This window comes from Myiozetetes cayanensis, unplaced genomic scaffold (genome assembly GCF_022539395.1).
Source record: "Myiozetetes cayanensis isolate MyiCay16 unplaced genomic scaffold, myiCay2020 scf6-25, whole genome shotgun sequence".
Taxonomy (NCBI): domain Eukaryota; kingdom Metazoa; phylum Chordata; class Aves; order Passeriformes; family Tyrannidae; genus Myiozetetes; species Myiozetetes cayanensis.
Window position 1 is genome coordinate 49,098,089 of NW_026087853.1, and position 26,526 is coordinate 49,124,614.

General features: G+C 37.0%; 1 protein-coding gene across 14 annotated transcripts in view; it reads left to right on the forward strand.

Annotated features, from left to right (window-relative positions):
• Positions 1–26,526, forward strand: part of PLEKHA7 (pleckstrin homology domain containing A7) — a 170,209-nt gene that overhangs the window by 101,955 nt on the left and 41,728 nt on the right. For 12 of the 14 annotated variants that reach the window (XM_050336356.1, XM_050336362.1, XM_050336354.1 and 9 more), the window contains 5 exons: positions 2,353–2,436; positions 10,457–10,568; positions 17,064–17,168; positions 18,967–19,039; positions 20,226–20,326. In XM_050336356.1, the coding sequence (XP_050192313.1) occupies positions 2,353–2,436; positions 10,457–10,568; positions 17,064–17,168; positions 18,967–19,039; positions 20,226–20,326 (475 nt within the window). Of the gene's footprint in view, positions 1–2,352; positions 2,437–10,456; positions 10,569–17,063; positions 17,169–18,966; positions 19,040–20,225; positions 20,327–23,459; positions 24,235–26,526 lie in introns of those variants that run through there. The other 2 variants (XM_050336364.1, XM_050336366.1) reach the window with 2 other exon arrangements.

Consider the following 26,526-nt stretch of genomic DNA (forward strand, 5'->3'; position numbering starts at 1 on the left):
TTTTCTTAGTCTTAACTGTAGAGTGAGTTATTAATGACTAAAAGGCTGCAGAGGAGAGCTTGTTGACAGTTTGGCTGCCCCTGGAGAATATAGCTGGCAAGGTACTTTGATTTTTCTAAGCTAACAATGTATCTGCCTTTTTGATAGCAGTCCTAACCTAAGCACCAAAGGTTAAACAGACTGCTTCAGGCCTGGTGTGAGAGGAGAGACTTTCAACATAAAACTGGACTGTGTGAGAAACATGGAGATAATTGTTAGTGTTAGAATTTATTATTTTCTTTGAAAACATCTGCAAGTTCCTGTCCCTCTCTTTGGATGTAGACCCAAAATTAAAATATAAACTCACATAAAAATGCTTCTTTAGAAAACAATACTCCTCAGTCTTTTTGTGAAGAAAAGGATCCTGGCTACTTTGTTGATGTTAGCACTGTGTGCTTTCTGGAAATGCTTTCTCTGGATCTCTGATTTCATGGGGAAAGCTGAAGAGTTAGAAACTGCAAAGGTGCTTTGTTAACCCTCAGCTCTAGGAAAGGTCAGTTCTCATCGGCCCAGGGAGTGCTACGGAGTAGCTGATGGCCAAATATCTTGTTGACAGTTTCCAATGGCTTTAGGGTGAGAATTTTTGTAAGAGGTAGGGCTGGAAAAAGTCCTTTTGCTGTTACATAAGTTGTTACAGCTCTCAGCTTATCATTGGAAATGTTGTTATGTGGGTTCCTTGTATCTGACTCTTCCTATAGCATGGCACACTGGAAAAGGGGTGAGAAGTTTATAGCACCCCAAACATCCTCTGCTGTTCGTGGCCCAAGTGGGACTTAGCATGAACAATTTGTGGGATTTTTGTTATTGTTGGGGTTTTCTTGGTTATTTGGTTGGTTGGTTGGTTTTGGTTTGCTTGGTTTTGGTTTGTTTTTTAAATCAAGGCATGTCCTGCGCTATTTACTTTGGAATGTTACAGCTGCATGAGCGGATTGATTTTTAGCTGTCCTTTACTCATCAGAAAGAGTGTTATCTCTTAGGAATTTCATTATTCTGAAACATCAAAATATTTCTTTATGCCTTGTTCTGATTTTGGGGGACATCCTGCTGTGCTAGAGGACAGGGTCAAAATGGTAAGACCTGAAACTACTGGGCATTATGGAAGGAAAAACTCCAAATCTTTAAACAAGAAAGTTGATCAAGTTTTCATTTTTGTCTCTTTGAAATATAACTCTTTTGAACGCCTTTTTATTTTTGTTTTCTGAAGATACTCACAGGATGTTACTGTTTTGCTGCACTTGGTGGGAATTCTAGTTTTGGATGTTTAGCTAAAAATTGTTGATAAACCCAGAAAAATTTGGAACCTTGAATAAGTGAGCACTTGGTTCACTACTCCCTCTGATTCTAAGGCTAACAGCATGTCAGCCATGACCTTTCTAATTCTAAAGGAAGATCTTTAATTTTTTATTTCTTTAAAATATATGATGTTATAGAGTCATTCCTTTGGACAGAAGAATAAAGGGCTCACTATGTATAAAAATCTACAGAAGTTGTCTTCTGTTTTCTGTACAATTAATTGAAATAATTGATTTTGTGGAGGAGGGAAGACTACCAGTCTAAACTGAAAAAAGCTTTCTTCACTCCATGTTTTTCCATTACAGGACTGCAGTTACACAAATAGGTAAAACATTTGTCTTTAGTGAATACCAATATTTCACAGGGGATAGCAAACCATCTAGATAGTACTCTGAGGGGAAAGTTGATAGAAATTCCTGATTTTAATTCAACTGAGATAAAAATACTAAATTATGTTGTTTTATATGGACCATGCAGCTGAACAGCTAAGGTTACACATGATTCTCTGCATGAAGGTGTAAAGAAAAATCATTGAAGAAATGCCTTACTAGAAGAAAAAAAAATTCAAGAAATTGCTTCCACATAATGTCTCTGTGATCTGATTAAATACAAATTGTGTAAAATGTTGTCTAGCAGCATTTCAAGTTATTTTAGTGGTTCTGTTCTGTGAAATTTACAGAAACTTAAATCAATAAATTATGTGTTATATTTAAATAATCCGGTAATAGTCAGGTTTAAATGATCATAAATTCAAGTGTGTCTCCCTGAGGATTGCAACTAGTTTAGTTTTAAAACATTAACTTGTTTAATGATTAAATGGTTCAGTGTGCCATTGGCAAAGTCAACAAGATCACAGGAAGGAGCTGAAAACATTTCAGATTTGAAAAGTAACTCAGAAATATGTTTCATTTCTGGAATAGAGCAGTAAAACATCAATATAAATAGTTCTGCCTTTTAGAGATCATATTTTACTGAGTTTAGCAATATTAATTTCCTTCTTTTTTTTTTTTTTTTTTTCAGCCATAATCAGCAGACCACGTCATTTAGACATCCTGTGACAGGACAGGTCTCTCCAGAAAATATTGAATTTATTTTACGAGAAGAGTAAGTAGTTTTATACCCATGTCAAGAGATCTAAAACAGTAGCACATTAACCTACAGTAGATTAGTACTTTAGATTATTGACAGTTCTTCTGATATTGTAGCAAAAATGTCATTGATATTTATGCTTAAAATTTTACTTCTCATTGTGATAGTATGTTTTTGATTCTAACAGTGTTCCGTGTTAGGGCTTGAGATCTTTTAAAAAATCCAAACCAACCCAAAAATAAACAAACACTAAAGGCAATATACATAGGCTATTTAAACAGTGATGCTTTAGCCTTATATGAATATCAGATACACAGAACATAAATGAAAAATGTTTTTAGAGCAAACTGGAAGGTTTGTACTGAAATAGAAATACTCAAAATATTGTTAGTTACTATTGTACTTCCTTGATTATCTTATGTTTCAGATGTTCTACATTGGTTAGACATTCTTCTTTATTTTGGAGAAATAGTGTAGAATGTACTAGTTTCCAGCATATTTTATCTTGATTGTCTGATTAATAAAAAGAAAGGGAGGGGGAGAAATACGCATGTGTTCAAACTGATGAATTTGGGCATGTCTTTTGGATTAGATTGGATCGTGCCCTGTTCCACTGTAGGGTTTAACTACTCCTGTCATCCTTGCTGTGCACTGGATTGCTCCTGGAATTCTTCTTGTAATGGAATGACTGTAATGGTGTCTTCCCTAGACAGAGGACACAGAGTCTAGGAGAAGGTTCTTCATCACTTCTGAAACCACTCCAGAGGCAACAAGAATGAGACAACACCAGATAGCTTTTCCTTTTCCAACCCTGTCTAAGCAGCCCCTAGCCCCTCATTTATCACAGAGCCTGGGCATCGTGCTGTAATGGCCTTGATGTGGGGCTTTGTATGGCTGCCCACATGATTCTGAACACTTCACATTTTCAAACTCTCTGATATTTAATTTGCTTTACGTTCAATTCAAAGTAATTATAAAGAAAAATGAGACACAGAGAAGGGCCATGTAAGACTCTCGGGAGACTGAGCCCTTTATGACAGTCTTCTACTGTGGGAAGGAGCTAGAGCATGACTGTAAAGCTCAGAGGTTCTGATACAGCCCTGAGAAGGGGTTCTCAAATAGTCTAAAAAACCAAACCAACCCAACAAACCCAACATTAGCAACAAAACCCCCCAACTTAACAGCTGCCCTCCCCCAAATCCAAAGCAAAGCCAACAGCCAATTCTGCGTTAAGGTGCCTACTGAGAAATAGCATGAAATAAAACACTGTGGGAGAGTGGTTTAGTATGAAGGCTGTGTGATGACTACTGAGCTGGAGGTCACCCCAGCTGTTCCATGGCATGCAGGTCGGTGACTTGCTGCTCAGAGGGCTTTGTCTCATTCCAGTTACATAAACAAGCTGCTGCAGCTCATTAGTGAGGTGAACAGGTACATTGCAATGGAGTAAATCTGAAAGACATTATGGACAACAGCCACTGTGCATCTGTGTTCCAACTTCTATCCACTTGATTTTTAATTGATCTGTTTTAAAGTTTCAGTCAAATTTAATATAAATTTGTATGTGTGTACAGGAAAATAGTTATTTGGATACGACTCCGTGGAGTGCCTGCCTGGGTTAGTCATACTTCCCTGGGCTGTTTTCGGTTTTGTAATCATGGTAGCAGATAAAATATTCAAACAAGAATTGAAAGAAGTGCTTGTTGCTGGCACAGGATTTTGGTGATCTTTAATGTCTGTTAGCAAATTTTTTGGAAGAGAAATGAAGGTGCTTATTTGGAGGCCAATCAGATGAAAACGGGCATCTGTAGACTTCAGTTACTCACACTGAGATGGTATCAAAACCAAGAAAAATCTTACACTATAATAGAATTAACAGAGAGAGGAGGTTTTTATTCTAAAAGAGGAGGGAATGGCTGGAGGGATGTGTTTGTAGTGGAAGGTCTGTGCAAGAATATTTTCTAAGCTTTATTATTAACCTAAAGTACTTACAGCATTTTTGAAACTAGATGTTTTTCATCTGTCAAGTTAAAATTACTTGGAAAATGTCTTTTTCAAATGTGTGGGATGCTCTGGTTTCCTCAGTTTCGTACCACTTTTGTGCAACAGTGGGGATTTAACACAGATGCTGTTCATCACGATCATATCTGAGTTCCTGTCAAATGGTGCTGTTGACACCTGTGGATGTCTCTGCTGAAATCTAAGTAGCTGCTAGCACCTCCCTGTCTTTAGGGATGTAATGAGGCTATGCCACATTTTCATTCTTTTCCCTCAGGCATCAGGGATTTCTTACAATCGGTGTTGTTGATCATGTATTAGTTTGGAATCAGTGTTGTAGATCAAGTCATGTGATGAAATGACTTCCACAAGCAGGACTTGGTCGGAAAGGAAGTCTCTGAATTGGCATGGCCTGTGGAAACTTTCCATCGTGGGATCCTTTGACCAAGAATACCTTTTCCTATAGCTGAAGAATCCTGTCTGAAGTAGTAGCACTCTTAAGGGTTTCATAAAAGGTGATTTGTTCTTCAGTGCAGCTGTGACATGATTTATTACTAATCGGTTGATTTTAATTTAAGATTAGGGCCAAAGCCAGGAGTTGTAACCAGATATTGACTGGGAGCTAGTGGGGAGAAGTAAGCACAAACCTGTTCAGGCTGCAGCAAACATCCATTTAAAAGGACACATTTAACATCAGAAAAGTAATTTACAGTCATCTAGAAATGATGAATGTAGGAACTGCTCTGGCCATTCCTCATCCTGAAAGCAGTGTTTTGGCAAGAAGATTTGAAAACAAGTTTTGGAGAATGACATCAATAAATGATGTCATTCTAGCTTGATTATGACTCAGTTGTGAACCACATGCCCTTGCTTCAGTTGATCAAATGAGAACTGGGTACTTTCAGTAGAAGGCTGAGACTGCATTTCACTAGTCTTTTCCCAAGGCATTTAAACAGTATCATATCACTTTCGCTTTTTAAGCTGAAATCTGGTTTCCTCAGCTCTACTGTGAGTGGAACCTGTGATTTTTTAATTATATTATCTTTGATCTTTATACTATTCCTTCTTCCTAGAGGTGTTCTTATTTAGATTTTTTTTTTTATCATGATTCCTTATTTCCTAACACCTTCTTAGCTGGGACCACTGTGAAATCCCTACCTCTTTCTTTTGTTTTTCCGAGCTTAGCAGCTTTGGTCACTTCATGTGTGGGATGTGTGTTCAGTACCTTTCACTAACTCTGCTTGAGAGCCAGCTTTTCTGTATGTCGCTTTCAGAGTTGTTTTTTTTTTTTCTGATGGAGTGATTGATTATAGGTGAATGAAATATTTAGCACATGAACTCATTGTTTGTTATAATAATTTAATTGTACTTTGCCTTTCCTATGCCTTTACTAATAATTCTTAATATACTTTGGCTGCTGCAACTCCTTGTGCTTAGATTTAAAAATATCCTTTCCTTACCAGTGTTGTTTTGAGTGATAAAAGCTGCAGAGATGTTTTTCATTTCTTCCTCTTTTGAATTACTTTTCTGTTGTTGACACTGAATTCAGTTTGGCATCTTATCATTTGGTTACTCATATCTGAAGATTAATTTTTTATCTATTCCTGCCAGCATTTCAGTTTTTATCCAGAATAATTTTTATTCTCTATTGACTTGCTCACCTCACAGTTTTTGGGATCACCTCTAAATAAATTGAGCATCTTGCTGTATGGGAAGCCTCTTGGGTAGCCTCCCTCTATTTCACAACTGCCTCTTGATTTCTGTGCTGTACTTTCGTGTTTTTAATGAACTCTTAACCCACAAAGGGTTCTTTCTTAAACAACCAATGGAAAACTGAGAATTAATGATAAGGCTGCCAGACAGGTGTTAGGTTCATTTTACCACATTGTTACATATGTGTTTCTCTGAAAAATCTGTGATAGAATTTCTTAGGATAGATGTATGTATTGGTTAGATTTCTCCTCTCTTATCTTCCTTTAGATAACAGTTCTTTAAGTAACTGTATACAGAAAGGAAGAATAAGGCACATGCATCCACATACCTAATTTTGTCTCTGTTAAACACTACTAGTTGTGTATTAGGATCTGTATGATGTATTTGCCATAGTAGTGTGTTTGTGAATGAGAAGACAGTACTGTATCCTTTAAAAAAGGTTAGACTTGAACATAAATGTAGACATATAGGGGAAAAAAATATAGTGTGCTTAAGCCAGTGAGTGTTATCCTCTTTCTTGCCTGTTTTTGTGTGACTGATGAAATCTTTGTGCCACCTCTGGGTAGAGAGCCATCTTATTTCACTTATTGCATTTGGTTACTATAGCAGCAAAAATACCAGGTGGAGAGAAAAGAGGAAACCCAAACAACCCCAAAATAAATATCTGCCATGTTTACATATATAGAATTACTAGGACATTTATTTTTTTATCAAACTGATTAGGAGATTTATTAGTATTAAAACCAGATTGACATGATGTTAATGCATCATGTATGATCCAGCAAAATAAACTTTTTAAGTTGCTGGTGTGATGTGGATCTTCCAAGTCAACTGATCTTTATGATCCATTAGAGCAAAGGAATGTGTTCTCTCATGAGTATTGCATTTTCAATATGGGCTACTGGTGTAGTTGGTTTTTTTATTGTTGTTGTTCAGTGTTGGTTTTAATAACCCGAATATTGGCTCTATAATTCTTTCAGCTGGTAAATGTGATTTCTGTAGACATACTAGCAGTGCATAAGTAGCACAGGGAGTCGCTTGACAGGAGCTGCTATATAGAGTGTTATTTTTCAAGTAGTTAAAAAAATTTATACTGTACTGGGGCTCCAGATGTACCTACTGCAATTCTGTGTGTGTATGCACACACCTGGGGAAGGCACTAAGAAAATCAACCTGAAAATAGTCACAAAACATCACTACAAAGACAGAATGGGGTATCTTGGATAACAGATATTATCAGACATCTTTGGTAATAGTGATATTGAACTAATGCTTCTGAATGCACCATTAGTGCTGTAGTCACTTATTTTTAAAGTTGAATCTGTAAATACTGTTAGGACAGCATTAACTCCATTAATATGCCAGGATGTTTCATGTAATTTTTCATATTCTACCTATTTTTATTTGATTTTAAAACAGATAATTAGCTATTAAGAGACTTGAATACCTGAGTTTTGTTATGTTCTGATTTCATGCAACAAATCTGTTGTCTCCTTGAAATATATATAAATACTGAAATTAATTTTCAATATTGTTTGTTGTTTTCTGCTACATGTCAGATACAGAGAGTTTGGATCACCAATGTTTGCTGACAAAGACTTTTTTTTAAGGAGAATAATAATGTATTTTCTCTTTCAATGGACTAAATGTCTCTTTTGCTGGCTATTTGAATTCTTCCATGGCAACAACCTCACATTTTTTAAAGCATTTTTCTGCTTGTGAATTTGAAGTTCATTATTAATTTGGTACTACTAGAAAAGGAGAGCTCAATTTATTGGCAGTGATCACTTCCAGTAGCAAATGGAAGAGAAATCACTGTATGACCACATAATAAATGCTTAGAAATTACACATTCGTCATTGAGTTATGATTTTTTGATAGTGATGGACTTGTTAAACATATAAAGCTTATCTTCCTCTCTAGTTCTTCTGTTTTTCTTTTTTCTTATTTTTTTTGGAAAAGTGGAGTATGTTTAATCAGCTGTGAAACAGTATCTTGGAGAATAGTGAAAATCAGTTCAATCAGAGTTGAATTTTTAAATTAAAACCATTCCTCTGGGATTTTTAATCTTTTTTTTTTAATTAAATTTTTATTGGAAAAATTAACTCCAGCTTGTCAAAACTTAAGTTTCATTTTTCATTTTTCTCTTTCTTGAGAAAGTTAGCTCTCTGACATAGCCACTGTATAAGAAGGAAGGAACATAATCCAATCACATTATCTAAAGTCTGGAAAGGCAACAGATTTTCTGAACATGTATGTTATGTGCTCTTTTCACCTCCTTCCTTCCTCCCTCCTTGACCCAGTAAGTACCTGGATAATAACATATGACTCTCCTTCAGTGTAACACTCAGTAGTTTGTGGTGGGGACATTGTAGAGAATCTGAAGCTCAAGGAAAGAAGGGAAATTTCTTGTCTTCTGGAGCCAAACATTTTCCTTCCGTGTGTTTTGGTTTCATGCGTTTTAGGTGGTTTGGTGTCAGGGAAAGCACATTTTTCCATGACTCTTTTCTAGTGGCTTTCTTAATGGTATAAAAATCTAATATTTTCCATTTTGAGGAAGCAATGCAGATGATTCTCACATCCTTATTAGTGTTCCTCCCTCACTGAAGTACTTACTCTTGGATTAGTTGCCTTGAGCAGGGAAGTGGAACCGTTTTGGTAAGTAAGGAGAAGGCAAGTAAGATGCAGGGACATTGTGCATCTACATTTTCTACCTGTTTTGAAAGTTTATAAAGTGGGAAGGGAGCAAGACAAAAACAGCTTAGTCAGGCAGTGTCATATATGGGAAATGTCTTAATCTTTTAACTGTATATTCCCAATGCTAATTAAATGTTGAAGTAGGATACCTGGTCCATAAGAGGTTAGGCAAACTGACTCAAATGATATGATGAAGCTCTTGTGCTTTAAAGGATGGCCAGGAATTTCAGGGACTAGCTGGAGTTTGTTCTCATGTCTCGGACCTGAGCTTATGTGTAAAGTCTAGCAAGAAGGAACTTCAGCCAAACAAGCAAGGCATAAAGAAAATGGGACCAAGGTTGTGTTATTTGCTTGCAAACTGAATGGAAACTGTGGTAACAAGTGGAAAAATGTACTTTCCCTGACACGAAATCACCTATAAAAGCCTTTGAACTGGTAATTGTTGAGATTGTAACTGAGGAAGAGCAGCAATGGCAAACACCTTGACTTAGGTAAACCTTGTGTTGAGCTGCTACAATCACAAACTCTTCTTTTCTGTTCTCAGGAGTGATAACTGCTCAGAGTTATTCTGTTTTCTGTTGTGTTCAGAACTGGATTGAAATCCAGTAGTAGCAACAGCTCTATTTGATGTGGCCCGTATGTCATATTTTTGGTTTTTTTTAATAACTGGCTTATTAAAGTTATACTTTAGTGGAGTACACTGATGGAGAAAGGAAAATCATGGGTTGTTTATTGTTTGTTTTATTTTGTTTTCTGATGTGACTGTATTGTTACTTGTTCCTAAAATACAATTTGTTAAATTATGTCATGAATGATTTTTGAAAATGCCATCTATGGTTTTAATTCACAAGTTGGTGTCAAGCTTGGCTGCTGAGGCTTCTCTTCACAACTTGCATGTGGGATTCAACAAGATTTTGGCCCTCCATTTATCCTCTTATTTCTTCATCTGGGCAGCTGTACTGAATTCTTGCTTGTTGAACAGGTTCTTCTGGTAGGATTTACCTCACCTATGCTTTATATGGGTATCTGAGCTAGTTATCAGGATTTCTGGAATCTTAGTATGACTCACAAGTTACATATTTCTAACAATATCTGCCGTGAATTGCATCATTTCACTAAAAAGGTGTTTTAATAATTCATATTATGGTATGAATCATATTTTGGGCCGATTCAAAGATCTAACATCAAGTTAAGGGAAGACCTAATGGTAGACTGGTCTCACTTTGATTTTAAATAAGAAGCCTGTTATTGCAAAGTGCTGATTCCTGTCTTTCCCTCACCAATATTTGCTCTTTCCCATGTTTGCAGCCAAGTCTCTAAATTGGGCACAGTTTAATTTCTCTGCATTGGCCTTATCTTCTCTGAGTGCTCTTTGTTATACCTTGATTCTCTTTTGGCAGTTTTTTCCTCCTGTTACATAGACAAATACCAATCATCAGACGTCACTGGCAGCATCTGCTTGAGAAAGACCTGAAATGAAAATAACAGGAGTAGTGCAAATGCAGATTCATGGGAAATATTTGACGAGACCTGTCATTCATTTGCACACTGTGAATCTTAAATATGAAAAGACAAAGCTGACTGTTTGAAACAATGTGCTTTAGATTATCTGGTTTTGTTTATTTTCTAGACAGAATTCATCTATGTCCAAGCAACAAATAAACCAAAGACCTTCAAGCATGGTCAGTGAAACGTCCACTGCAGTAACTACATCTGCTGTTGATACAAAACCTGGCTCTAAGGTAAAGGAAAAACCTATTGTTTCAGCTTGTTGACTAGAACTTTACTCGCTTTAAATCCAATACTCTTTTAATGCTGGTTTTAATATGGCCATGAGTTGAGCCTAGAAGTCTAGAAGGACCTCAAAGAAGAAGTAGTGTCTTCTACCCAAGGAAAAAATCTTTTTGCAGCGCTGTATACAGCTGTAACAGCAGTGTTACAGCACTTTTAGAAGCACTGTATACCTGGATGATATTGTTGAATATAATTTGAAAAATAATGATTATTGTGACATGGGAAGTTTGAGAGTAGAAGTGTATGTAATACTAGTATTTCAACAAGTTTTTTGATAGTCCAGTATATATGGCAAGAAGTACTGCAGATTACCAGGAATTTATATATATATATATAAATTTTCCATGAGACCTTATTGCTGTTCCTCCTCTTAGTAACAACTTAAATCCTCTCTGCCATCACTGCAATGCAAAAACAGTGAAGGCAACTAAGTTTACACTCAAAACGTGTAATAGAAGGAAGAAGAAAATGTTTAATAGCATTCTTTGTCATTGACAAAGGGCCTGTATTTATTATTGCACAAAATATAATAAAGTGCTGTACTTGAAGTGTCACCAGCTATTTTAATGCTTCTTAGACCTTACAGTAAATTACAGTACAGTGAGAATGGTAGTGAGTGGATAAAAAAAAAAGCAATGCTGGAAGAATTAACAGAGATAAGACAGATTTCTTAACTTTGCCTGCAGTTCTTAAATGTCTCCATTTTTTTAAATGAAGAAGTGAACAGCCTCTTATTGCTGAACTGGTTGGAAAGATATTTCTGTTGAACACATGAAATATTTTTCTAATGTTTTGATATGCTTGGGTGAATACTGGAGAAGATGCAAAGAATTTAATGAAAAGCTAAAAACAATTTTTAAAAAAATATTCTTTTAAAATCCAAAGCGTTTAAGTTACTGCACCAACACAAAAGTCTGTTATGTGTCAGATCTCAAGAATACATTTATCTTTAAAGTGCTGGATGAAGTTATCACTGAAAACAGTAAGCTTAGTAGGTTACCTGAATGACTTGATACATTTCTTTTTGATGTTCTAACATAGGAACTTAGCAAAGTACATAAGCATTTGTGTTTACTTCATTTATCCTCCTTACTCTGATTTTTTTTTTTTTGAGCCTTAGAGGCATTAAAGGCAGAACGTTCTTTTTTTCACTCCTAAAAGCAGCAGACTTACTGGAGACCTGATACTCTGCTTTGAGCAGGGGAATTCTCCAGTGACACAGTTGGCTGTAATGTACCCAAGATTGCACTTGTGCCAGAAAGTGTGCATCCTCTGTCACCTCCTGCTGCTGTTTCCCTTTGTCACATGCTTGCACTGATCTAATCAGGGATCAGAAATGGTGGCTGAGTACAACTTACAGGGCCATTCACATGCTAAAGGCTGATTCAGTGGGGATGTCAGAATTGCACAGCTGAAGGTGAGGGTAATGCTTTCTTCATCACAGCTTGGGGAGTATCCAGAATCTCCTCCCAAAACTTCAGTTTGTCTGGTTTTGGTCTCTGCTTCTGTTCTGTTTGCAGTCCAGTATGAATGTGGCCACACATGCTTCTGGCAGGCTCCCAGGTGTGGCGTTTTTTTAATACATGGCAGCTTTAGATTTAGAATAGAGCTTTTGCAGAGGGCTTGCCTGTACTTTGCTTCTCCACCAAGGTTGTTTTAATGAGATCCATCCTGCTGCTGGCCCTTAATAAATACTGGGTTAATTAAGACAGAGAACCACCATGTTTCTTCTATATGCTTTGTTTCATCATTGCTTGTGTTTCCAGGCTTGAAATCACTTCTCTCGTTCTGTAGTCGGAAGGTCTGTTGAATTCCTTCACAGCCTAACACAAAAATTAATTCAAGTGAACTAACAATGAGAACAAAGGCTATAAAATTAATAACCTGTGTCCTCTGTTTGAAGTTGACTTTTGGCAGGTTGAGAGTAGATTTTAAGGTCCTTTTATCAAAGTGGTTTTTTTCCGTGAATTCCATAATCTCTCTCTCAAAGAGTGAGTTTCCAGTTGCAGACATGCAGACAGTGATGAAGGCAGAGACATGTTCATGGTAAAGATCTCTACCTAGCCATGGCTAATCACCATCTTTTATGAAATGCTGTCATTTGTCCTACGAATGCCATCACAGAATGGTGTATGCATAATGTTGAAATCCTCGCCAAATTCAAACTGTTTTTTTTAACACAGAGCTATGCACATTGATGTAATACCAAATCAGAAAGTGCAGGAACAGGTACATGGCTTTCCACATGGTTCTTCTGTGGAAAGTTGGCACCTAAGAGTTGCCACATTTGGGGTGGAGGGGGGGGAAGGTAAGCTGCCAAATGTACAGCAGATCTGTCATTTTCAGTTCAAGATCAAAGGAAAACTTCTGGCTTGCTTGTTGCAGTGCTCAGGTCTGAACTTGATTCTTTGAAAAAAGAATTTCACAATCTCTTTACAACAGTGTCAGTTGTACAGTGTACAGCAAGAGCAGCATGTTGAAAAGAAGACAAAGAAAAAAGCCAAAATGAAAGCTCTTATTTACCAAAATGTCATTATGTTTCATCGATGTGCATATAAATATGTAATTGCCTTTGTTTGGTAAGACAGCTGAGATGGGCAGTTTTGCAGAAATGCACGTAGATTCTTGTGCACCATTTTGATGGAGGGACTGTCTGAGTAAGTCATCTGAAGACTTCAGGCCAATGCAATCTACAGACCAATGCTTTTTGACATTTGAGGAGTACTGGGTTGAGGGAATGAAAAGCAAAATGGCATGTTGATAAACTGCAATCGTTCTGTGTCCCAAAGATCTGCTTCATAGCCAATTCAAGTACCATATTAAAAGCCATTTCTGTTGATTAAAAATGAATGATATGGAGGAATAAAGAGTCTGGTACATTGGGAATTTAGTCTGTTAAAGCATCTGATGGTTTGAATGGAAGTTTGTAAATGTTAGTATGCTACACAGGACTTGGGGCAAGTTAAGAACATAAAGAAGATTAGTGTAATGTATTTATTACTACCTACATTTTGAGAGTGTGTTTTGGATGGATTTTGCATAAGAGAAGTAATTGTTGATGACACTGATAGTTGCTGGTATTTTTCCAAGATAAACTGCTGAGAAATACAATAAGTAAAGAATGAGCCTAGTGGCTGGGAGGAACAGGCAGTGGTGACAGGTATGTGCTGGTGCCAGCTTTGTTGGACTGTCTGGAGCTGGAGTGTAGAGCACAATGTTTAATTCATGGCCACTGTATATGAATGCTCAAAATGAAGAGCAGGATTTTCTGGGAGTTTCGTTTTTTCCTATCTGAAAAATAAGGATTTTCTATCATTTTCTTAGAGATACTGAAAGAATTCATAAGTTCATTTCTAAGTGAAACACTGAGATTTTTTAATGAAAGAGTTTGACTTAAGCAGGTAGGGGTTTTTTTACCTTTCTTTTTTTAATTTCCTCCAGACTGAAATATATATGTTCTCTTATGTGAATATATTTACATACTTTGACCAAGATGCAGTCTTTGTTTTTACTATTTAGAAAATCTCTTCCAAATAAGTCTGTCCAGATTTTTTTTGACTGTCCAGTTTAAAAAAACAATCATATTTTGTAATTAAGTTAGCAACTTTTCTTCTCATCTAGAGGGTGCTGTAAGGAAGAAGATGAGGTGATGCTGGTGCTGAAAAGGGATTTGAAAACTTTGGCTCTTTGATTTTTTTTTTCCCCCACAAAAACTTAAGTGCCATTCACAAAGTCAGCATAACAAATGTACTGAAGTCAAAGTGACTCCTGTGTCTTCAGTGACACAGACAGCTGTGCTGACCTGCGTTTTTCAACACATGACAATGATATCAGAATAATTTAAGTTAGGAAAAGACTACTGCAATACAGACAAGTAGTTTAAAATACATACCTTTTCTTTTAGTCTAGTCAGTGGAAGCAAGGTGTGACCTGCAGTGTCTGTTATGCTTTGTTTTAGTCCAGAGCAGAATGAGATGATTAATACTGAAGATGATATGAGAATTTTAATTACATAAAGCACCATAAAATTATAGTTTTGTTACCATTATGGGTGTTGTATTGATACAGAATACACAGACTTGGGAAAACCCTTCCTCCTCCAATGCAATAGAAATTGTTTGGTCTTTTATCCAAGTCCAAGGATGACTGTTATTTTATGTTATGGTCTGCATGTTTTTAAAATTAAGTAAGATCAGAGACTACCAATGTGCTTGCCCACTGACAAGGGATCTGATGAAAAATACCAAATTTAAATGCTGCTGTAAGGCTAGATCAGCTGTACTTTAACTGTTCCTCAGTTCATCCAGCCTTCCAAGGATAACTATGAGAGAAAAATTTGGAAACTAACTTCTGTACATTTTGTAAATTGATTTCTGTTCAGGTGCACAGTGTAAATTTTTCACATTCAGAGCTTTAAAAAATTTGGGCCTCATTATTTTTATTACCCTTGTAGTTGTTGCATCTTAACTTTTGGCAACAATTTTTTAAAACTCCACTGAAATGTTTACTTCTCATTTTTCTTAAAAATCCCCCATATATGGCTTGGACATGGTATGATCATCCAGAGCTTGGCTGTCTTCGTGATACACCCTTGTGTGTTTGTTTAAAATGGTATTTGGACACAGGTTTGCAAGTTATCTTTTGAAATATTTTCAGTAGCAAACACAAAATGCCTAACATCTTATTTCTTCCTTCCTTTTGTGTCAGACTTGCTGTTTGAAAGTCTGTGAGTGAGTACCCAGAAATATTTTTGTGGTCTTAGTCAACACTCTGTGTTTGCCCAAAGCTGGTGCAGCCTGTTAGTTGTGTGCCTTAGCACAGGTATGGCAGAGAAACGGGCTGGGAGATCTTGGCAGTACCATCCTTACCTGACTTTTAATGTGAGATGGTTCTTGGCAGCTGGGTGTCAGGGGCACCTGCTTAGAAACCAGTTGCTTTTTACACCCTGGCCTTTTGCGTTTGTGTTAGCCCTAGAGAACTGTCTGCTCAGGTGATCACCTGTGCTGCCCTGGAGCACAGCTGACTCTTGTGCAGGCTCTCACCAAGGTGTCTGGTGAGGTGTCACTCCCAGGGAAAAGCCCAGACTTGGCATTCTTCCTGTCACCTGAATCTCAGGGCGTTTCACTGAAATGACCGTGACGTGCAGCTCACCTGACTCCTCAGCAGAGCTGGAAGCAGCATGCTGCTTCCTGGGGAGCACACCTGGGGGAAAGTACCTAGGAAAATCTGCCCTTTGACAGCTCCTTACAAGTTTTAACATCTGTGTCACTGTTTTATATGCTATAGTACCAAAGAAGTAATTTTTTTTTCTTACTGTTTATAACTATTATCTTAACTCTTCATAAGGATGGGAAATACAGTGCAGGCTGGTAAAGCTTGGCCTCAAAATTAACAGAATCCATTTAAAATTATCATATATTGCTGGAATAATTTGTTATTTATATATGTTGTCTTCTAGTCCAAATGTAGCTTGACTGGCAGGAGCAGTATGATGAGATATTTTTCTGATGTTATCCCTTGTGCATGACAAATGTACTTGTTTCCAGAGCTGTTGTTTGTCTGCAGCTCACAAAGCATCTGATGAGCTGAGATAAGAGGTTAAAAAGGGAGACATTGTAGGAAGGAATTTGGACAGTTCTTTTCTTGGAGAGGTCAGGCACAACTGTAAGGGTGGTTTGTGCATCTCAGATTCCTAAAGCCATTGGAGGAGCAAACTGTGCTGCGGTTGGAAAAGAACAGGCAAAGTATTCATCCAGAGGTTCTTGCTTTTTCACAGATGGATGGGCTTTCTGTGTTTGTTTTTGAAATAGTTTTGCCCATGTGAGTCAAAACTGAGGTTTCAGTAACACAAATCATTACCCAATTCTTGTGATTTCCATTTACTGCTGTCTAGGCCTCTTCCCTTCCTGAGCGTCACTCTGTCTTCTCCTTTTGTTTGCAGAGTCAAAGTCCAAGCATTTTATTAAGCTATCAATGTTGTTTGAATTTAAACAGGAAAGAAAAATAAAACCAACCAAAAAAACCACAAAAAACCCAAACAAAGAAGAGCAAGAATAGGATTCATCTGCACAAAGTCCTGTGCGTGGAAGAGACTTGTACCACATTGACACCCAGCTACCAGAGACAGATTTGCCTGCAGCTTTCAATAATACTTCCCAGGCACACTAAAACTTCCATAGTTCTGCCTTTCTGACTTGACACATCAGTGCTGCTGCTGTTCAGCTGGGAGTTGGCAGACCATCCTGGCAATAATATGTTGATGAAAGTGGAAGACTGACTTTGCTGTGTTGTAAATATCATTACCTGTTTACTTGCCCTTGAAAATGCTATGAATACTTTGTTAGTGTTTAATGAAGTATGAGTTATTGCAATGAGGTTATTTGCAATATGAAGTGAATCTCAGTACAGTTTAAAAACCACTGGTACATTGTACTTCTTTACAGGTTGTGAAGGCTGGAAGCAAAGTTCATAGCTTTGGAAAGAGGGAACAAGCTATCAGGAGGAATCCCAATGTTCCTGTTATAGTAAGAGGCTGGCTGCACAAACAGGTATGCACGTGATCACCAGTTTCTGTTCATATACTTCAACGCAGTCATCAGGTAAAAGCAAGTGCCTTCCAAGTAACTGAAAAAGCAGAAGCTCAAGTGTTGGTGACAGAGGGCAGTGTTGGATATTCCCACAGGCTTCTGTAATGAGGAATTTATGGTCAGCAAGTGTGAAAACCAAGGTTTACATACAGATTTGATTCGGAAGTGGAAACGATAAATGGACATCACCATCATGGTTAAATGTTGAGGCTGTAACACTGTTGTCTAAATCTGGTTATTTTCCCTATTTAATCCTGGTGGCTTCCTGCCATAATGATCTTGGTCTCCCTCAGATCACATCTAACACAACCTTGGCTGTGAGGGCCTTATTCCATTTGCTTGCTTATGTCATTCTGCCCTGATCAAGGCTTAATTCCAACCCACATACCTTTTGTTCTCCAAAAGCAGGAGGGAGAAAATTATGGGAAACAGGGACCCATTCACCAGACATTACTGTCACCAAGAACAGTATCCAGCAAAGGCTGAATTGTAGAATTTCATCAGAGAACAGAATTCTACAGATGCTACATCTTGAACTCTTTAAGCCTGACAGAAGCACATCCCTAAGTGCAATAAATAAATAAAGCTGTTTGTTGTATGAGAATACTTCCCTACTTCTAATTTGGCAGTCAGCGTCCACCAGATTATCACCAGAGATCCAGCAGGCAAGTTTAGGGATGAGTAGGAGAGGCTGAAATCTGAGGCTTACAGTTATGATTCTACATGTAGAGGGAAGTGAAATTGCTGGCAGCCGTTCACTTCCTCCTGTTTGGAGAGCTGTAACTCTGCTGTGTTCTGGTCTCAGCTCTGTTGACATCTCCTACCCAAGTCCATTAGTTTTCAGGACAGAATCAGAACTCGGACACAGTGTGTGTTGACAACATTGTAGCATGAAAATGGGAAGGGAAGAAAGTCCCTGCATACTTAATTTGAAAGGAGGAGGGAAATAGGTGGAGCAGTGTTGTGTATCCTGTTTCCTTCTGTCCCCCTACCTCTGCTTGCGAAAACTCTTAAAGCCTGAAGATGCTTTCTATGCTGGTGGTCTTATCAAAGCTACCTGAGCTGAATAAGCTGTACTTCCTTAGGTTACAGTCTGGCAATTTTACAAGCTTCTAAAATTAATTTCAATGCAAATATTACTCAGTTTGACAAGGTGATATATATATATATGGATAGAGAGATATATATATAGATCTCCACAGGCATATTATATTATACTTCATTAAAATTTGCACATTATACACCCAGTTTTATTTCCTAAGGAATATTTTATTAAATTATGTTTTAGGCAGGAGTAACATATGGAGATTGACTGTAGAATTATAGGATATCATTGCCTGAAATCCGATGTCGTACTTCACAGTTTTGTGTAGTGATTTTTGTCTTGGTCTACAGGCAGTTTTTGTTGGAGTTTTTGACACCTGGAAGCATATTTTGTTTCTTTATTGGAGATAAATCTGTGTAGATAAAATATGCATTGGTTGTGTGTAAGGTTAATCTGAATGCTGTTTGGGGTGCAAGTTTAATTATTTAATGAAAATTAGCAGTTGGAATATTCTGCCCTCATTATTTTATAGCTGGATGTTTTACCTCTTATCTTTCTTAGTACATAATGTTTTGCTAAAATATAAACCCCTTGTTTTGCAATTATTAATCATATTTAGGTAAACTTCTGGTAAACTACGCACTGGATCAGCATTGTATGATAAGCTGTTAAATTCCATTAAATGAAAAGTGTTTTGCATTTCTTGCATTTCAGGATAGCTCTGGAATGCGATTATGGAAAAGACGATGGTTTGTGCTTGCTGATTATTGTTTGTTTTACTACAAAGGTGAGTACATACTAGCTGTTTTGAGTTAGTCTGTAGCAGTTCACCTGTACAAATCACACTAAATTAGTGAACTAATTGAACTGTTCAGCTATAGTTAGGTATTCTGAGAAGATGAGTAGTGAAACAACTGTTTGTCCACAGATTTCTAATGCGCAGCAGATTTTGGGCTAGAGTAGGGGAAGCAGGAGATGCTGTTTGATATTTTGTCATATAACTTATCTTTGATATATGCCAAGGTTTACAGTGCAGAACACTTGACTGCAGTAAGTTAGATTTATCCCATCTCTGGTCTGTGTTGTGTTACCTACCTGCTTGCACTTAGAGAACGTGCTATGACCAGATCAGGGTACTGATTCAGCTTTAATCCAAGGGACGATGTAAGAGTGTGAACTTCTGGATCCAGTAATCTACCAAAAAAAGGTTAGATGTGATCTTAGGCCAAATTAGGAATAATGGTATTACATAAGGCTATTTTCAAGTTTTGAATATTGCATTTCAAGATTGAAAGGATTACAGAACATGAAAGTTGGAATTCATATTCCCAGGAGCTGCATTTCTGCTGATGATCACTTAGAGCCAGCAGTAATAGAGATTTCCTAATTATAGCAATTAGCCTAGATGAACAATGCTAAATGGAAGGTCCATCATGTCATGCAGCCTGTCACAGTTCATTTGGCACAATAACCTTTATTCTTGAAGTGTATTCTTCTGGCTGAACCTACAAAACCAACATCCACCCAGTCACCATCCAAGAAAAGAAAAACCCTCAGTAAAAAACCAGTCTGATTTAAAAAAAAATCAATCTTGTTTCTTTAAAAATAGAACATTTTTTTTCTGTGTATGATTGCTATTGAGTCATAAGTGAGTTCGGGTCAGAAGGGACTTCAGGAAGTGTCTTGTCCTACTGCCTGGTGAAAGCAGGATCAGGAAAGGAGTCAGCCCAGGTTGCTCAGGGCTTAATCTAGTCAGGTGTTGAAAACCTTCAAGGATGGAGAAGGCACAGCCTTCCTGGTTGGCCTGTTCCCCGGCTACTCTGTCCTAATGGGGAAAATTATGTTCCTTATGTCCAGTCTGAACCGCTCTTCTTTCTACTGAACGCCTGTTGTCTGTGTGTCCATAAAGGAGAATGTGTTGTTAGCCCCCTGAATAGTGCAGGGAATTAAATTCTGTTTTTTTTATTCAACAGATAGCAGAGAAGAATCTGTTCTGGGGAGCATACCATTGCCTAGTTATGTCATATCTCCAGTTGGACCTGAAGATCGTATAAATCGCAAATTTTCTTTTAAGGTACAGTTTATACAAGCCTTATCAACCAGTCGTAGTTTATTTGCGTTAGAAATGCTGCTTCTGTAAACAGAAACAACATCTGTTTTCCTCTTCTGTTTGTTATTATTTTGTAAAAGTAGATTGGTTTATTGGCTGCCTGTTCGAATGTGACATAGCACTTTTTTGTTGCTTATGAATTGACATTCATGTCTGTTACTTTGTGTCTTTAGAGCTTAATGAAGTGTCTGTGAGTAAAGATCCTGTTTCTAAAATCAGAAATTAGTATCAATAAGTTGTTCCAGTACTGTCTACAAATTGAAAGAAAAATTTTCTTATTTATAGAGTACCTGATTTCATAAAGGACTGATGTCTGTTTGGTTTTGTTGTGGTTTTTTATAAATAAAAGAAATAGCTCAGTTCTCACAGTTAGAAAATTACAATACTGTAGCTTTTGGTGTTTATTTTCCTGATTTCAGAGGGAAAAAGAGTAACCAATTTTTCTGTCCTTTTTTGGGAGGAAGCTACAGTGATCCTAAGTGGCATGGACTTTTTAAAGAAAAAAGTACTCTTATTTGATATAGTTAGAAGTTGAAGCAGAACTGGTTTTTCTGTCAATTAAATGAGCTGCATACTTTAACAAATAATTTACAAATCAGGTTTTGATCAGGCATACTTTAGGAGATCTAGAAGAAAACTGTTTAAATGTTTTCTGTGCTGAAATTATTAAGAATGTCTGCTCAGACTAGATTTTCTCTTGCATTTTGATTTTTAGGGGAGTTTTTAAATGGAGGCTGCCTCTTACTACTTTCAGTTCTATGGTTTGAAATTTATCAAACAAATATTAACTTGGGAAATGTGTTTAAAAAGACTCAGTGCACTTTGTGGAAATATTTATTGTACTTTTTCAAATGCACTGAGCATGAGATAGCAGGATAAGCAACAAAGGAACCTTTGTTTGAGAAAAACATTCCATTCCAGTATTTACTGAGTGTGATTCATAAAGCCTTCCTCTTCTAGAGCCTTTTCCTAGCAAGAAGTATATACTGAAAGAGAAGAACTCAATATGCTCTTCTAGGCTTCCTTGCTTTTTATTTTAGTGAAACAGTGTTTACACACATGCTCTTCAGTCACCACTGGCCAAGTTGTGGCTCTCCTTTCCCATGGAGCAGAATCCACAGTGTGATCGTGGTTAAACATTTTCGGAAGCAAATGCTGACTTCTCTTGTTCCATTTAACGTATCATACCTATATGAGCTCTACCAGCTCTTTAATCTGAGTCTTTTTCTGAAAATCAGCATGAGCCAGAAACCTGAGCCTTTCAACACGGGCTCATTACTAAAAGATAGAAATAGGGTGTTGATAGCAAAAGAAAGTTTATGTTAGGAATCTCTATAAAAAAACCCTCAACATTTCATGTATTAGTTTATCGGGCCAATTTTAACTCTGCTTTAGGTGTTTGATGATTGACTGCAGGCTTGATGCTGGGGTTTTATTTAATTTAGAACCAACTCCTAGGGCAGTAGGAGGATTTTGTAAGATTCCTGTTTGTATGGACCCTATCCAACACTGCCGTTCAGCGGTCACAGAGTCGGCTGTGGGCACACAGCAGCGGGAGCGCGGCCGTCCTGGCATTCCATCACTCACCAGCCATTACCTTTATCTAATCTCCTCAGAACACTTCGATATCCAGAGCGTAGACGGACATTCTGTCTCGCAGTGTAGTGCAGCCAGGAATAGAACACACAAGCAGATTAAGCCCAAAATAAAGATAAGACTTTTTTGCATTTAAGACCTGAATGAGTGGGAGAATGTGCTGTGTCACTTTTTGCATTTGTCCTGTCTTTTATTCAGATTATTGTGAATCTTGTATTACAGTAGAAATATTGGCTCCCATTTTAAGTGGCTGTTTTAAGTGACAATGAGTTTTGAAGCAAGAGAAACAGTAAAATTGCACCAAAAAAATCAACATTTTTGTTTGCAATACTAGAGGAAGAAAATTCTCATGGCAAATACGTGGATGCTTTTTGCACATCATTTAATTAGGAGGTTTGTAAAATACATGCTCAGTAGGGCATGTGTGTTAAACCCTGCTGACTTAAAATGTGCACTGCAGGAGTTCTCAAAATCCTTTTCCATTCATCACCTCCTGAGGCCCAGCTTTAAGCTTTTGTGTCTCTTTGGGTGTTTAACAATCATAGGCCTGCAGAACTGAGTACAGGCTTTTCAAATGCAATCAAACCCCTACTTTGAAGTGTAGCAGTATGTGTGTTAAATTGTTTTGTTTAGAAACTCTGCTTTAAGTCTTTATCTTCACAATTTTTTCATGTTACTTATTTGGCCCAAGCCAAGTGCCGTGACTAGCTGTAAGCTACTGTCACTAAGCTATGTGACAGCTTAGAACTCAGGATTCTTACTGCATATTTAGTTCATCTTCAGTGTCCTAAAGATATTTAATTAATTGCTGTATTTTAAAGTACAGTAATTTTTTTGTTGATACAAATGTAGGTGAGCACAAATCCAGTGTTTAGATTTATAATGTGAAAAGGTTTACACAACATTAATGTTTGCCTGGAAATACTCCTTGTGATTAACAGAGAATTGACTGTATGTTTTAGTAATACATCAGTTTTAAACATGAATAGTATCAGTTGATGAAAGTTCATGTCATCACAGTCTCTTTAGAAACCTTGTTGTCCTCAGTCATGGAAGTTATTTTTAATTAGCCTTATGTGTGTTAAAATATAAGAGAGAATACTGAAAGTAGACATATTTATATGAGTGTGACAGTAATAAAAATTGAGAAATTTGGAAGGGCTACCAAAGTTTGCTGTAAAGAAAACAAGAAAACTTCATGCAAAGACAGTATATGCAAGTGTATCTTTTTATCTAGGTACATATCTTGGTACCAAATAAAGCCAGTGAAGAATGCTCTGGTGTTTCTGTAAGAGGTAGGAAGTAGCGTTGGAGACACAAATTACAACTTTTTATTTTGATGCTACTTTTAAAATTTTTTCAGAGGTTCACCTCTTCAGGATGAGGGCATTCAGAGCCTCGGAAGCCAGGCCAAATCATTACTTCCAGAGGAGGCTACTGCAGCTTGGGTTTAAAAAGACATCTCTTTATTACTGACACTCTAGGTCTTCCTAATGAAAGTATTTATTCATTGCTTAGACCTGCTCGGACCAGGGCAAACTTCCTATCTGTTTCTTTGATCTCAGTGATTTTCCTAAAAAAACCAAGAAATTTGACACAGTTTGTTCCTTTATGTTCTCTGAATCCGTGTTGCTTCCTTAGGCTCTCATATTGCTTATAGAACTTCTCCGGGTCTGGGGAGTCAGGTGAAGAAGTACCAAGGGCTTTAAGTTTGAGAGGTGCTATTTTAAAATTTGGAAGAGGGGAGAGCTCAAGTTTCTACAAGTCCTTAAAAAGCTCAATATTATTTGAGGGTGAAAGATGAGTTAGATTGTAGTGTGCTGTTGTTGAGTTCGTAGTGGCAGGTCAGAGTATTATTTCAATTTTTCCTCATAAGTGGTTCATAAATATCAAACTTCAGGAGAAGGGAGAATTTCTTGTACATTATAGGTTATTGAGAGAACTAATTTTGAAAGTTTACAGTTATTAGAAAACTATTCCCTTCCCCATCCGTTTGTTCTGTGAGTAGTGGCTTATTCTCCTCTAGGAATTTTGAACAAGTGGAGGTGAACACAACTGCTGTTGGCATTAGTTACTTTTAGTATAGTCTTTTATTAAGTATTGTCTTGGAAACATGAATCTTTTACTGATTTTAACTTGTTTAACTTTTTGTCCTTGTCTTGTCCTGTTGATATGCTCTTGGGGTTTACTGTCCATTTCTCCTACTGTGCACTATGGGAGAGAGACTGCTTTTCTTCTCAGTGTATCTCCATTAAGGCACCTGAATGCATGAATAGGTACCAATATTATTTTTTCCCCGTTGTGTGTATGGCGTACATGTGCGCATGTGCTGTGTTTTAGGCTTTTTAGTATGCTGTAGTCATCCTAATGGCTTTTGCTTTAAAAAACAAACAAACAAACAAAAAACCTGCTAGCTTCTGTCTGCTAGCAGTTACAGCTACAGGCCATTGGCACAAATTGTGCTTTCTTGCATATAAGACATGCTACTAATAAATAACCAAAATAAATTTGAATTTTCCTTTAACCGGTGTTTTATATTACAAACTTCAGAATGTTGTGTTTGTTGATTGCACACCGTCTCTATTATCCCTTCTGAAGCTGTGAATGTTTATGGCTGTGATAGCTCCAGTCTCTAGAGAGAATGGTGCGACACTGTTTGCATTTTTATACTGTTTTCACCCAGAGCCTCTTAGGCAGTGCTTTCAGCTGTGTTCAGCATGCACAGCTGAAAGAGAACCTAAAATGCAGGTGGGTTATGTTGATTGGGATGTGCCACACAGTCACTGCTGATAGTTACCGAAGCTTCTGTTTCTTTTAAGCAAGTGTATAACCAGTTAATGATTGGGTCCTACTGCACCATCTGTAGTCTGGTTTTCTGCAGGAAAATTCACTTCTGAATTTTAACACATTCTACAGACTCAAACGTGATCTCTGAAGGAGCAATGTAGTCCTAAAGTCTTGCATTAAAATCGCTGTTTTCCTTTATATCTGAAGCTGCTAGTTTTTGTCTCTTTGTACACTGGACACTAAACATAAATTTGAATTAATACTTCTAAATCATATTTGCTTTGAGTATTTAAGTGCACTCAAAATGGCACAAAAAAAAAGAAAAAGACTACCCTCGGTAACAACAAAGAAAACCCAAAGAACTCAACCAGGCAAACATGAACAAAATATTTTGATTCCTAAATATGTGATTGATCAGAGCTACTGTTTAATGTATGGAGGTCCTGTTTTTCTGTATTAGGGTAGGTAGCTAATGGTGGAAGGGGAGGAGAAATCACCTTGTATTCCCTTATTGGCCAACACTACTGGAAAACAGCGGCTCTGTCAAGCAGGAGAGAATCTTGGACTTCTTTATGCAACCTTTTCTTCCTCTTCCTTCTCCTGCTCCTTCTTTTTGTAGCTGACTGTTCTGCTCATCTCCGGTTTTCAAAGCAAACTCAGGCTTCCTTGCTTGGGGCCCAGAAGGGAAAGGCCATAGAAAGGGAGGACATTTTTCCACAGAATTTGAAAGCACATATTTTGCTCTTTGGAGTTGTTGATACAAATCTCTAAGGTTATGGTAATTTTGGAAATTCAGGGTAAACAACTGAAATTATAACATTTAGGGAGGGCTGCACTGGATTTGGTCAAATCTATTGTTGTGTTTCTGAAGCCATCTGTGATTGTAGAGTCGTTTTTTATTTAATTTGGAATAACGATGGGGAGAAGATTTCTTCACTATAAAGAGACCAATTATTTAGGGAAGGTTTGCGAAATACACTTAACCTCTAAAAGAAGATGTGGCCAAATTAAAAAGTTGATATTTTTTTCTTTTAAAAAACCCCCTGTCTCAGCAGTGTTTCATGCTATTAGTTTTTCTGCGTGATAGCAGATTTAGTTTTATGAAATGGAGTTTAAATTAACTAATTTCATTTTAATATCATAAAAGAGCTTTGAAGCAGAGTATACAGTCTTCAGGTTTTTTTGGAAAGCAGGGAGATGAATCTCTCCCTACTAATCTGAAGCACATTTGTAAAGTAACTTTGAGGATATATAGTAAGTGTTTCAGGACTGGTATGACTTAGTAATATCTATACTATTGCTAATACAAATGTGGATAAGATTTTATTAAATTCAACTAGCCTAGAGATACAAAGACATTCCACATTGAATACATTTGAATATTGAATATATTTATAGAGGAATTGAGAAATACCTCTAGTTTGTAGGGAATTTCATGGAATATTTTGGTGTGCAGAGATATTTGTCAATATATTATGTGCTGTGATAATTCCGTCAGGATTACTAACTTTATCAGTAAATCTTGTGATTTTGCAGCTAATACGCGTTCAAGTGCACGCTGTAACCAAAAGATCTTAACAGGCATTATAATCAATTCTTGAATAAGCAGTTTAATTGCTTAAAATTTTGTCTGTGTTTTGTCTGAATAAATTGCTTTATTAAATGAGCTGGGAAAATTGACTTGCTTATGCATGTCTTATCGAGGATTTCTTAGATTTGTTTAGTATAGTATTTATTACAAATTAAATGTATCAATTAAAAGAAAATCAAAAGCTGAAATT